Source organism: Saccostrea cucullata, unplaced genomic scaffold (assembly GCF_032062105.1).
Source record: "Saccostrea cucullata isolate Sc308-1 unplaced genomic scaffold, CSIRO_AGI_Scuc_v1 ctg15, whole genome shotgun sequence".
Classification (NCBI taxonomy): domain Eukaryota; kingdom Metazoa; phylum Mollusca; class Bivalvia; order Ostreida; family Ostreidae; genus Saccostrea; species Saccostrea cuccullata.
In genome coordinates, this window is record NW_026938676.1 from 754,628 (window position 1) to 770,000 (window position 15,373).

At 34.7% G+C, this 15,373-nt stretch overlaps 1 protein-coding gene across 1 annotated transcript; it reads right to left on the reverse strand.

Annotated features, from left to right (window-relative positions):
- Positions 1–1,931: 1,931 nt before the first annotated feature.
- On the reverse strand, positions 1,932–8,389 carry LOC134250883 (uncharacterized). Its single transcript, XM_062733240.1, has 4 exons — positions 8,233–8,389; positions 5,523–5,603; positions 3,940–4,031; positions 1,932–2,632 (listed from the first exon to the last, which is right to left on the reverse strand). The coding sequence occupies exons 1-4, from the start codon at positions 8,288–8,290 to the stop codon at positions 2,435–2,437; spliced, it is 429 nt and encodes a 142-aa protein (XP_062589224.1). The 5' UTR covers positions 8,291–8,389; the 3' UTR covers positions 1,932–2,434.
- Positions 8,390–15,373: the final 6,984 nt, after the last annotated feature.

Sequence of the window (15,373 nt, forward strand, 5' to 3'; positions counted from 1 at the left end):
CCACAATTGGGGTTTCCGGAAGGTCCGTGCTATAACATGTTTACAGATTTATATTTGATTGTTGTTGGTATCGATCGTTGTTGTCATCTTCATCTCTGATCCCACATCTGATGTTTCGGAGGTCCGTCTTTGTATTGTTTTATGGACTTTGATATTGAATACTGTTCGTTATCTCCAGTTATTTCACCCTGTAACCTAGCTGCAGAACTGTAGCTCTCCGAAAATATATATATTATTGATAGACCGGAGACTGTCAAAATATTTTTTTCGGAGAGCTACAGTTCTGAACTACCTGTAACCCATTTATCTCCTATAAAGTCCTCAAATACACTGTAGGTTTTCGTTGTCTAAATGATTAGTTTGTAATATAGAAGTACATCTGGAACGATTTATTATATTACTAGCCATGCATCCTGCATAATATTTTTACATTTTCCAGTTTTCAAGTTAAAGTCAGGTGCATGCAGTTTGCCCGCAGTTGTGGCCATCATTCAGAGGGAATTCTAGGGTTAGAGAAGCTAAGCGAAACAGTAGCTAATTTAACTACTATTGAATTTTAAAATTCAGATGGAGTGACGAACATACTTCACAGAATTTTACAGATAAAATTTAACGTCGAAATCCAAAGATAATAAACTGCCTCTTTAAACCACGCAGTCATGGTCTCGAAAGCGCACAAAAATTTATTAATGGTTGACTGACTTTTAAAAAAAACTTAAATCTATACTATTCATGCTTTCCTATCCGTTTCAGGACAAAGGTTCACTCTGTATAAACTTTTATTGGACTAGTAAACTTTAGGTATGAGATGTCTGATTTAGAGCACTTCACTTTTGTACATATATATGTACTCGTATATTGCTCGATCAAGAGTTGCAAAAATAAAGAAAATGCATTTCCGTGAATTGAATATTGCAAAATATTGATTATCAACAGTCATTTATACCATTTCTTCGAAAAAGCAATTTCATCTAACATTACTTTATTGAATTAGAGGATTAACTCTATTTTCGATGAAAATGATTTGTTCATTCAATCTCTCCATCAACAACTGATTAACGAGAAATAAAATAAAGTGTCCTTAACAGAAACGATCCTTAATTGGGCCCAATTGCTGGGGACTTTAAGTATCGATGTCTTCTGCAGGACAATCGAGACATTGCAGTTGCTGTCTTCTAGAATTAAGTGTCCGGTCTAGGGCCTTCCATGTGATCAATGTCCCCGGGATCCTGAGTGTAGAGAAAGCGATATGTCGGGTAGACGTATTCATAAAACGTCCAGCTATTTATCTAAAGCACAAGGTTCATTCAGGTGTCATGTTTGTGTTTGTTACTAGTGAATTAAATATTTTTGTAAATGTAATGATCTTTTGTATTTGATATATATCGTCGGATAGAAAGAAAAAAAATACACTTTAGAAAAGGCAATTCAGTTCACATTTATTAAAATGTATTAGATAAAAACAAAATATCATTGTGATTGAGTAAATATATTTGATGGAGAACAATTTCTTCATACATATAAAAAAAAGTTGAAAAAAAAGAAAACAATGTAAAGTTCGTCCTTGACATTTAAATGCAGTTGACTAAAAACAAAAAAAAAAAAATGTACATTTAAACTGCATGTTTACATACAACCCACAAAGCTTGGTCAATTTGAAAAAAATTTTTTTTAAACAATTCTTTGACATTAAAGTTGAAACTTCCTTTGAAATGCTGGAATGACAAAGTTGTGAAAGTTCTATACGGCTTCTTTGAATTAACAAGATATCAAGTATTTTTACACTTTCAAAAATAATCAATTCATTGCTTCTGAATAAATTTGGTATACTGGTATATGTTTACACAAAATCTAAACTAAAATATTATGATGATTTGACATTGTCAATATATTATGCCATAACAACTACTACATGTATAGTACTTTACATATCTCCAAACAATGAAATGTCTAAACAACCATTTGTTTTTAACAAATCCATTAATATGTAAATGTATATGAACACAAAAACTTCTGTATCTGATCTAGATGCAGATCTGTATTTCACAACACCATATCTCAATGTTACTATGCTTGCTCATCTATTACTTCCACTCCCTTAATTTGAAGTTTTGAATTCAAAAATAATAGTTTAAAAGGAAACAGCACAGTTTTTCAGTTTTTGTGCTTGGCATATCATAACATAAAATAAAGTAAAATAAAATGACAACATTATTTTTTTAAAGCATTTTATGCAAGAATTAAAAACGTGTGCATGCAAATTTCATTCTCTTCTTTTTTTTGAAAGATGACACTAATTCTTTTCAAGCATTCCAAATGCTTAGCCCATATAACAAAATACATGTATAGCACACATAATTCAGATTTTAACTCCTACATACATCTGGATACATAAGCTTACAATACAGATGATTACATACAAATGGATTCTGATTTACTGGCTCTTGCAGATTAGAACTGGGCAGTGGGCGTGATGGAGGATGAAGTCGCTGGTGCTGCCCAGTATTGTCCGTCTGATTAGGCCCATTCCTCGACTTCCGGAAACTATATACGTCACCTTCTCTTTTTCAGCAATGTCCACAATGGCGTGCTCCGGTTTGTCAGATGTTTTGATTCGGATGTCGGCTTGAAACTGCAAAGATTTCTTAATTAAGCAAAGTATACGACAAGTATGATCTGTAAATATTTACATTCACTGAATGTTATTTAAGGGAATATTTACAAAAATATACATACGGGAAAAAACACATGGAAACGTTTATAACTACCATACACATGTAGTAGGCAGAATAGAAAAATCATACAAAGAGCAAAATTACATAGGAATTTGCGTACTGACAACGAAAGAATTTTAGCTGAAATATACATGTAGTATAGAGACATATACCAAACCAAGTACATATGTAAAAATATTGTATATATATATTTAAAGCACTACTTTTGTTTCATTAAATTCCGTAATCGGTAAATCTAAATATTTAAAAATGATAATATGATCTGAAATGTCATTTATCTAACAAAAAATTCTAAACCCCATGTTTGCATTGATAAACAGTATGACATTGCTTTGTCCTTAAGAAATTTTCTTTGTACACTAGGAATGTGCATCAGCCTGAATACCATAAGTAGGTCACATGTGTAGTGAGATAAGACATGGCTGTAAAATCCCTCATACAACCGTAAAACAATACGAAATCATCCCTTTTCAACTGAAACAATACAAGGCCACATCGTCTTTAAAATACATGCTAAAATCAAAATGCTCATAGCACCCATTAACCAATTTTTTCACTTAAAAATACATATTCTTTTTAAATTTTCAAAATGATTAATATTTTTCAGCAATTCAAATATATGTCATTAAATAAACAGATATTTTTGTCCCCGGCTTTTACTGAAAGTTGGGGATATCAATTTGGGTGTTTTAGTTAGTCAGTCAGTCCGTCCGTCTGTCGTTCTATCTGTAACACTTTCGTTTCCGCGCTATATCTCGAGGAGCCTTTGAGTATTTGCTATGAAATTTTACATATGAACAACTCCCTGTGGCCTGAAAAAGACACAAGTTGACTTTTAGGTGCAAAGGACAAAAACTCATTCATTCCTTGTGTAAAACTTTAATTCTTGGACAATATGTCAGGTAGCTTTGGAGCTCTTGCAATGAAATTTATACCTTAACTCCGTTTGGCCCCACTTGCCCCTCTGAAAGTGCCCCCTCTTTTGCCCCCCCCCCCCCTTTCCAGATCTGTGAATGCTAAATTTTTTTTTCTAAATCGGAGACACTGTCTCTAAATTACCTTATTTACGTGTTTCTTCTCTTTTGTCAGTAATAATATGCTTATTACAGATACAAAAAGTATTCAATTGCAATACATATATGTACATGTATATAATAATAATACTAATAATACAGGTTTGCTTAATAAGTTAACCATACGTTACCCCGAGTCCCTGACACATGGCGGCGTATTTTTCCTTCAGGGCCTCGGCTTTTTGTTTGGCCTCCCTCTGTAACTCCATATACCGGGCTGGACCTGTAGAGAATAACTTACTCTCTTTCTTCTTGTCTCTCATGAAATCATACTAATGTGTTTATTGTTAACAAAAGGAGAAATTACACCGTAGCCAGGTATAATTAAACATTGTTTTTGTTGTTGTTACCGTTATTCAATAAAAGATACGAACTGTGTTAATATTCGATCGCTCTAGATTTTCATAAAAAGCTGAAAAGACACACAGTTGTTACACACTGAACATGCTAACATGCATAAAGTTGCTATAAACTTTAAAATGTTTACATCTTGTTGTTTCCAAATTTGTTGGAGAAAGAAAGTGTCATATTGTATTTTTTTAGTTTACCGGGTGTTAGTAAATACAACTGTTATAGATGTGTTTGTGAAACACGATGCGCACGGCGGCAATTAACAAAGTTTGAAAAAAAAGGTTTTTGCATATATAGGTCACAATCAAGTTCAAAAGTCATTGACTTTGGTGTCATTTGAAAGAACTTTATTAGTGTAGTATGCATAGCAAATATGAAGTCCCTATCTCTCATGGTTCAAAAGTTATGGCGAAAGTTCGAAAAAGCTATTTTTAGCATGAAGGTCACAGTCAAGGTCACAAGGTCATTAATCTTGGTTTTAATGGAAAAAGCTTAATTTGTGGAGTAAGCATACCAAATATGATGTCTTTATCTCTCAGACTATCACGGTTCACAAGTTACGGCGAAGGTTTAAAGTTGACAGTAGACAGACAGAGAGACAGACAGACAAGGCAAAAACAATATACATGTCCAACCCCGATAAATCGATCCCGGCGCATGAAAATTACAATATGACACGTGTATAATAGCGAGCGCAGCGAGCGTCGCGAAGCGACGCTCGTAACTGCGACCTCTAACGTCAAAGCCTGGGCGAAGAGAAAATTTGGACTACTGCACATTCACTTCATAGAATTTTTTTCCGCAGTAATTTTGACCCACAATGCATCGCTTCGTACACAAACGCTTAAGTCACGTTCTCGCCAGAATAACGACAAAGTTAAAAAAATAATAATAAACTTGCCTCGATTTAATTAAGTTATCTGTTTATTTCAGAAAAATAGTCATAAACTGATTGAAATCAGCCTTGTTCAGGCTTTGGTTTGGTAAAGCAACATGCAAACGACGTCGTAACGTCAGAGTCTTGTACGCACCGAATGTCACGGGCGGTTTGACGAGTCCGATCTAAATGGAAACTGGATAAGTATCTGCGCACGCACTAACGGTCGCACCGTCAACATATGAACGGTTGTAATTTTATAGTGTCCAGAAAAAAAATATAGCGTCATGACATAGGCACCTGACGTTACTTATTTTTCTTTTAATGAAAAATATATACCCATACCTAATACACATGTAATATTATTAGATATGGGTACATTTTTTTTAATAAAAGAAAAATAAGTAACGTCAGGTACCTGTGCGTCATGACTGTTTAGAGTAGAAAGGCTCACATATTATTAATAAATACTAGTAATTTACTTACTCATGTCCGTAATTCCAAGGTTCTCAATGACGTGTAACAAAATCACCTCGTTTTCAGGTTTGTGAAAGTTTTCTACATACCCTGAAAAGAAACGAAAGCAACTCCTATTATTTTCACACACATTACCTCAAATGTAAAATCATGTAAATGATTATTTCGAGAGGAATACGAAAATTTTTCCTATACGATATTTTAAAGGCATTTCAAAGCAAGATTAAAAGTTGTCAATAATACACATTTTCAATGGGATTTTTACAAAGTAATGTAACGTGCAACGCGGCCGAGCTTGGTGTGTGTTGATATGACTTGTATCACCAGGCGTTACACTTAGGTTCGTTAACCTGTTAACTCAGATTTTTGTTGACCAAATCCAATATATACAATTATAGTACATATAAACGGTTTCTTCTTGATTGGACAACCACTAACTGTTGTCAACGGGTGTCTCCCGCAATGAATTTCTCTGGTCCTGTCACTCTACATGTACTGCTGCTTCCTGGCACTTCCTCAACTTCTGTGGCATGCCACCTCTCCCATTATTAACCTACTGCCTTATACAGGTCTTATGTATAAGCGAACGTTACACCCTTTACCGCCTATCCCCCGCAATTGTGTGCCTTATTCAGGTCTTATCACAATATTTAAGAGCATAAACAGACAAGGTTTCACAACTCTGTCACCAGAGAGGTATCCTGAGCATTTATTTATACAGCATGTATTAGCTCAGTGCAGTCCCAGTATATTGGCAGTTTCCTACTTCTTGTAATGATCGTAAAATTAATATTTTTTAGTGTAGAATTTAAATAAAAACGTAGGTCTAACGTTTTATACGAAACTAAACAACCATTTCCGTTTCACTACCCTCCTCTCAAGATTATATGCGCCCCGCATATGATTAACTATTTACAATATTTACATCTTTACAAATCTTTGCGATGACTGACAAGTGTTATCCCACCGCTGCCACTAAATAATGTAACGTGCAACGCGCCGAACTTGGTGTGTGTTGATATGACTTGTATCATCAGGCATTACACTTAGGTTCGTTAACCTGTTAACTCAGATTTTTGTTGACCAAATCCAATATATACAATTATAGTACATATAAACGGTTTCTTCTTGATTGGACAACCACTAACTGTTGTCAACGGGTGTCTCCCGCAATGAATTTCTCTGGTCCTGTCACTCTACATGTACTGCTGCTTCCTGGCACTTCCTCAACTTCTGTGGCATGCCACCTCTCCCATTATTAACCTACTGCCTTATACAGGTCTTATGTATAAGCGAACGTTACACCCTTTACCGCCTATCCCCCGCAACTGTGTGCATTCTTCAGGTCTTGTCTCAATATTTAAGAGCATAAACAGACAAGGTTTCAAAACTCTGTCACCAGAGAGGTATCCTAAGCAGTCTTCAACACAACATGTACTAGCTCAGTGCAGTCCCAGTACACTGGCAGTTTCATACTACTTGTATGATCGTAAAATCAATATTTTTTAGTGTTTAAGAATTTAAACAAAAACGTAGGTCTAACGTTTTATTCGAAACTAAACAACCATTTCCGTTTCAGTATTTTTTTCATCATCGAAATCTATTTATGGTGAAAAATATCACACTCAAATTGATACAATCTCTACGTTGAATTACCCAAAGACATACATGTATGTCTAATTTCATGTATCAACAAATATACGAAACATGCAAGTTTGATGACTGGCATGAAAGCGACCTCAATTTCTTATAGCTTTACCATTACTTCAATATTTTAAAACATTCGAACAGAAGGACAAAGAGACATCTTAACTGAACCCAATATGATTGCATACATCGCTGTTTTAATTACAGCTTTGAAAAATAAAATTACTATACGACTACATAATGTATCAAGTTTTACATTATTTAAACAAGATGTGTTTGTGAAACACATACCCCCGTACATGTATGCACTTGGAAATATTTGGTAAAAGTAGATCAACACCATGATAAACATCACGAGGTCAAATAAGGTGATACCCGAAAAAAAGGTCTTGTCTCAATACACAGGTGCTAGATATGAAAGTCAAAGTCCCATTTTTTTTTTTCAAAAGTGGCTAAGGTTAAAGTTTTGCGGTCAAACAGACATACATGCAGGGCAAAAATTATACGATCCCGAATCGTGGATGACAAGACAAAAAAAAATCAGTAATTACATACATCATTCAAATTGGATCAAAAACACGTGCAAACTACGACCTAAATAAACTACGCACTTACTACAGGGTGCACAAATTTAAATATTACCCCTGCTCAGAATCGGGTCTTTAACATGCATGAGGCGTAAAATGACTTACAGTACTACACCCAATTTACATAAAACACCGATACAAAGGAATAAAGCAAAGACCGAATGAAGGATACAATTTGCAATAAAACTCAGGTATAGGACAAGAAAGCGACTTCAACTTTCAACATGGAATTAGAAGACAGCTGTTAGATTGTATTAATGAAATACTAATATTTCGATGTGTCAAATGCTATGTAGGCCCCTATTTAGACATTTTTCCATGCTTTGTTTTTCTACTCGATGAGTACATGTATTTTGTTAGGTTAAACAGCTGCATGACAAAATGCCATCATTAGATTATGGTTGCGCACCATGGATCATTAGATCATGCCAAACAATATTGTAAACATCTGCATATTTTTTTCGCTGTAGACTAAGTATACTTACATTTGAAGGCATTTTCTGCAAACTGGCTCTCATCTATTGCAATCAAAACCGTGGCCATTTTCTATAATATAGTATAAATCCTTCTTACTGAAAGCGGTCAATGACTGAAATCGAGAAAATTCGGCGTGGCACTGTTTAGTGGGCGGGTAACTCTAGTTTACTTGTTTATTAACATTTCACGGCACACTATAAAACATAAACTGGCTTCATTTTAAAAGGTAAATGTTGGCTTGTTTGTGACAGGTAGAGACCACTAGATTTTCTGACGTCAGAATAAATTTGCATGTAAATTAGCTATCTGTTTACTTTACCCACTGATGAATGAGTCGCAATGCATTGTGGGCTATTACAAGTACTCAGCTGTGTTGAAAATGAAAGCCAACTTGAATTGTCTCTTGGAAACTTATTTTCAATTCTTTTTTTGAGATTTATGGAAGAAATATATAAAATGATGTATAAACTTTAATTTCTTAGCTCACATTTACAAAATTTGCTTTATAAAGCCTTATGTATCAACTTATATATAATGCATCGGCCTAAACCATTGTTCGAAGAGACGTACATATAGGTGCTGTCGTGTCGATTATAAAGCATTGAGTTTTTTTCACGTGATATACGTGTACATAGTTTTAGACAGCAGCACAAGGTGCGCTATTATTATTTAACCCCTAAATATTATCAAAAACTTTTTAATGTACATGCAAACATCAAAGCGTTTGCACATTATTCGAACTTTCGAAGCAATTATTAATCGTATAAAACAACACCAATATTAAATGTGAGCATGGAGCAATGTCTTGGGAAGGTAATCTTTCAACTTCGAACTTAAAAAGTGACAAAGAAGCTCTACGGTTTTTCCGGTGACGACGTGAATATTATGCAGAAACCGAAGAAAACCACGTGTCGCCATTGAATCGTAAACACGTAGTAGAGTGTCATGCTTTCGGACTCATTTACTTGACTGGCGAACGGGTGTGACGAAGATATCGTCACATGTTGAAAGTTGCCTTCCATATAAGGTAGTGGTCTCGACCTGTGTAAGTTATGCCCCCGTTAACGAAGTTTCGGGGTATATACATGTAGTTTTTATCATGTCCGTCCGTCTGTCTAGCTGTCCGTCTGCTGTCTGTTTGTCCGTAAAAACTTTAACCTTGCCCATAACTTTTGATTTAATGAAGCTATGATTTTCATATTTCATATGTGTATTCCTTGTGACAAGACCTTTCCTTGGGTACCACCAAATTTGACCTATTGACCTTGGAGTTTGACCCACTTTCAAACAAAAATTCCAATTTTTTACTTTGGCCGTATCTTTTGAACAGTAGATACCAGGACTTTTATACTTCATATATGTATTCTTTGTGGAAAGACATTTCATTGGATACCAACAACTTGACCTTTTGACCTTGGAGATTTCCGTACTAGTGAAAAAAAAAAACCTTGGACTTAACTTTTGAACCGTAAGGGCTAGTGCTTTTATACTTCATATATGTAATCTTTGTGAGATGACCCTTCATTGGATACCAATATATAACTTTTACCCTTTGACCTCGACCTTGGATTTTGACCTATTTTTAAAGGGCAAACCTTGACCATAACTTTTGAAGGGTAAGGACTACTGCTTTCCTGGTTAGGGCTAGGGCTTTTATACTTCACATATGTATTCTTTGTGGCAAGACCTTTGATTGGATGCCAAATTACCTTGACCTTTTAACTTTGACCTTGGAGATTTCTGTACTAAAGAAAAAACTTTAACCTTGGCCCTAACTTTTGAATTTTAATGACTAGTGCTCTCATACTTCAAATATGTAATCCTAATGAGAAGACCCTTCATTGGATACCAATAACTTTTACCCTTTGACCTTGACCTTGACCTTGGAGTTTGACCTACTTTTAAAAGGTAAACCTTGACCATAACTTTTGAAGGGTTAGGGCTAGTGCTAGTGCGTTAATACTTTTCATATGTAATCCTTGTGACAAGACCTTTCATTTGATATCAAGAATTTTGATCCTTTGACCTTGGAGTTTGACCTACTTTTGAAAAAAATTAACCTTGGTTATAACCTTTGTAATGAAGGGTAAGGGCTTGGGCTTCACATATGCATTCTTTGTGGCAAGATCTTTCATTGGATACCAATTACCTTGACCTTTTGACCTTGGTGTTTTCCGTACTTATGAAAAAAACTTTAACCTTGACCTACATTCATAGTTTTCAATTGTATTTCCAGTGAGAATACCCTACTTTAGGTACCAATGTATTAAATTTGCATTTAAGAAAAGTTTAATCTTCACTGTTTTACCACGGGGGCATCAGTGTTGTTTTCTGAAGTTCCTGTCCAGGATTTTTCACTCATAATATGTTTTACTGCGTGACCGTTGGGGCGAGCGTAGTTATACAACAAAAGCACGCTTGAAATATTGATCAGTTACTTCTTGAACATCAAATCGCACGAGAGATCTTGGCTAGCTTTGAGGTCACATAACGTAAAGTAGCTGACAGGAGCTTACGGAGACAGCCAGGCGTCCTCTTAAAACTATAGACCCAGTGTAATTTTTGACGAAAGACTTTATTGAGTATTTTCTTGTTGCTTTTTTAAAGATTTCTATAAACTGAAAGCCTTTTGTTTTCTATGTTATCTATTTATTCGCCATTATCACATTGAATCCTGTTATCCAAGGAATTCTGGGAAGGTTTCACACAAAAATTTGCCTGACGTATTAGTCTGGTTCCATGTCCTTGTATAGCTTCATACACTCCGCGTCACTTGGCAAGGATGAGACGGGAGAACAGGCTACCTGAAGTATGTACAGATTTCATTCCGAATTTCCTCTATTCTTACTCGAAAGTCTATTATTGAGCGTCGCTTCCCAACGTTCGCCATAATAAAGACACCACAATTTCTTATTAGAGGAAATGTTTACCTATACTCGAAACTCGTGGGCCAATTCTGTTTTGTAATTGAAATAGAAAATGTCATCACAAACTTAAACAAACATATCTCGATCATTGACAAAAACACTGAAAAATGTACACCAGGATAAGTTTACTTGATCATGTTTCAAAAATACAGCATACTTGTATATGCCTTGATGGAATACATGACTGTGCGTACATACGTAACTTACACGAGAATTTAAATCTCAGAGTAAAGTAGAATCAATAAAACATTGAGACTTCATGACTTTGAAGCTAGACAACGAGGGCTGTTCAATAAATAATGTCCTGAACTCTATGACATACAACGTAGAAAACATAACACATTATGCTTGACATTCACTCAATGAATCTTTAATGAATTTAAAACATTTTACGTGACCACCTTTCGTCACATATTTTCATTGTGAAAAGCTGGAAAACAAGTGCTATTCGGGACATTGAATTAAAAATGAATGGTAAAGAATCAATAAACGCGAGTGAAATGAAACGCTTCATTAAAGCTGCTGTAAAACTTGTTAAGGGTCCCAAAGAAATTCTATTTCGTCATAATTACTTCCGGAATTATGTGAGATAGTAGTACGCATGTGCAACCTCAGTGTGGTACGAGTTATGAATGAAGAAGGACGTGGCCCTTCAATTAGCAACTTCAGTTCGTGTCTAAGTTAACATTGTTAGCTATTTTTTCGTTTGACACATTGATAAGATATACTTAATTACAAAACTCGAGGAGTTTTGTTTTTTACGACTATTATCTACAAAACTCAGGGAGTTCTAATTTGTGTTTACGACTACCATAAAGCGGTAGTTCGACTACTTTATGATAAAGTCGTAAAAATGGCGGAACAGTTGATTCAAAAGAAACAATTACGGAGTACTGCTTGCTTTGAAGAAGAAGTAGACATAGAAACATGTAAAAGTAACGATGTTACTAAAAAGAACTCTAAAGTTGAGGCTCAGGGAACAAAGACTAAGAAACATGGTAGTTCTGTCGGTAGTACGGTAAGCGCTACAGGTACAAGATCCAGCGGAACGAAAAAACCTGTGAAAGTTGTGGTCGATGTCCATATAAGCGGTAGTACACAAAACGATAATCAAATTATGTGTATACTGAATACAATTCTTGAAAATCAGAAAAAACAAGATGAACAGATCGGTTCATTGAACAATAAGATCAATATGATAGAAAACGAATTTCAAGAATGTGATGATTATGAAGGTTACGATGATGATCAGACATACGACGAGAGTTGTAGTAATGTTCAGCGTACAGATGATAATGTTGAAAATTCAGATAATGCTTCTGGGAAAAGGAATAGTGATCATTTGGACACAGAAGTTGTTCAAGAAAATTCAAGTCGTTTTAAGAACATGAGTAAAAGATTTAAAAGCAGAGAAGTGTGTGATGTGAAAATAGATGAGACTTTGGCTACAAATATAACAGATTTGTTTAGAAATGGAATGAATGAAGATCAATATTCAGATATGATTAAAGATGAAAATAATGCAAGACCAGAAAACTGTGAAGGTCTGAAAGTTGTGAAGACAAACCAACTCGTTTGGGATATTATATCTCAAGAAGCTAAAACCATTGATAGGAAAATGCAAAACATAGAAACTTCTGTTATTAAAGGTTCTGTCATCCTGGCCAAAATTGTGAACAAGTTGGCAAATGTGGAAAATGAATTAGATGATACACAGAAAACGAAATTGGGAAAAATTATAGATGAATGCAAAGACAATTTAGCTCTATTTGGACATGCAAACAAACAAGTAAATATGACAAGACGTGAGCTTATAAAACCAGAAATAAGATACGAGTACTTGCATTTGTGTGCACAGACTGTACCTTACACGTCATGGTTATTTGGCGATGATATCTCAAAAACTGCAAAAGAAATTGAAGATTGTAGCAAGATTGGTAATAAGCTGACAGAGGAGGATCATTCCGAGGGAGAATGAGAGGACGCAAGACTCAATAAATGATGAGGTTAGCGAGTAAAATGTTGAATTTTATGCAGGTAGATTGACATATTTTTCCAAAGAATGGGAAAAAATTACATCAGATAAAAATATATTACAGACACTTGAAAATTGCAAAATAGAATTTGTAGATAATGCAGCTCCAACAAAATGTAGTTTGTATGAACCTGTGTTTAACTCAGTAGAATCTGAAGTGATAGATCAAGAAATTCAGAATTTATTAAAAATAGGAGCTATTGTCGAGGCAATTCCTGGACCAGATCAGTTTTTTTTATCTATTTTTGTAAGACCAAAGAAAAATGGAGTTATCCTCAATTTGAAAAATTCAAATGAACATGTAGTATACCATCATTTCAAGATGGATACTTTCGAATCTGCAGTCAATCTGCATGGCCAAGGAAAATTGTTTTATGGCATCAATTGACATGAGACATGCATATCATACAATACCAATAGCAATTGAGCATCAAAAATATTTGAGATTCAGATGGAAAGGAAAAATATTTCAATATACCTGCTTACCATTTGGTTTGTCATCAGCACCTAGAATATTCACAAAAGTTCTCAAACCAATTTTTGCTAAGCTTAGAACATTAGGTTATCTTAGTATGACCTACACTGATGATGTTCTACTGTTTGGAGATACTATTGATGAGTGCAGAATAAATATGAACATTACAAGAGAGTATCTTGAGAAATTTGGTTTTGTGATTCATAGAAAGAAAAGTCAATTTGAACCTCAAAAATGTTTCACATTCTTGGGAAACAGAATAAATTCTGAGAGAGTGATTATTGAACTGACCGAGGAGAAGAAAGACATTATTTATGAAGAATGTAAGTGTTTAATGAATCAAGATCGAGCAAAAATAAGAACTGTAGCTCGAGTCATTGGACTGATTAATTCGAGTTTTTCAGCTACAAAATTGGGACAATTACATTACAGATTGCTGGAAAAAGAGAAAATATAGCATCTAGAAGAAGTTAAAGGGAATTTTGATTCATTAATGCCAATTACTGTGGAAATGAAAAAAGAGGTAAATTGGTGGTGTTTCAACATTCATTCTCAGATCAGATTTATTTCTAGAGGTAACCCAGAAATTACCATTCAAACTGATGCATCTTTGTCAGGTTGGGGAGCAATATGTACACAAGATAATATCTAAACTGGTGGAAGATGGAAAGAAGAAGAAAAATCAAATCACATAAATTACTTGGAAATGCTTGCAATTTACTTTGCTTTGAGATCTTTTGTGAATATTGTGAAAAACAAATATGCAAGAATATTATCAGATAATACTACTGCCATTAGTTATATTAATAATATGGGTGGTATAAAATCTGAAATGTGCAATAAACTTGCAGTGGAAATATGGGAATGGTGCATTGAGAGAAACATTTGGTTGAAGTGTTCTCATATTCCAGGGAAAAATAACATAGAACCAGACAAATTAGCCAGAGAGTTTAATGATTAAGTGGAATGGCAATTAGATCATGATATATTCTTACAAATTTGTCCAAAGTTAGTGTTTCCAGATATAGATTTGTTTGCATCAAGACTTAATACACAAGTTGAAGTGTGTTGCTCATGGAAACAAGATCTAGAATGTAGTTATGATGATGCATTTTCATTGAATTGGAGAGATTTTGATTATCTTTATATTTTTCCACCTTTCAGTCTGATGGGCTTGTGCATCAAGAAGATTCATAAAGACCGGGCAAGAGGAATTATCATTGCCCCATTATGGCCCACTCAGACTTGGTTCACAGGATTAATGAAAAGTATAGTCAAGAATCCAATTTTACGTCCGAGAAAGAAGGATCTACTTCTAAACCCTCACAAAAAAGAGGCTCATCCTTTGTGGGAAAAAATGACCTTGATTGCATGCCAAGTGTCCGGCGAACTTACAGAAATCTTGGATTTTCAAAAACATTACCTCCATTATTATGGCATCATGGAGAACCGGTACTAAAAAACAGTATCAAATGTTCATTAAAGGATGGTTTCAGTACTGCTTTGAATGGAAAATTACTTTTTGATAATGGAGTTACAGCTCTCTCAATACAGCTCGAGGGGCTTTGTCAGCTTTGGGCATAAAGTTAGATGGAACCAGTGTTGGATCCCATGCTCTTGTTATCAGATATATGAAAGGTGTTTTCAATATTAGAACAACTAAACCCAGATATTCTGGAACATGGGATGTATCCTTAGTTCTACATGTATAA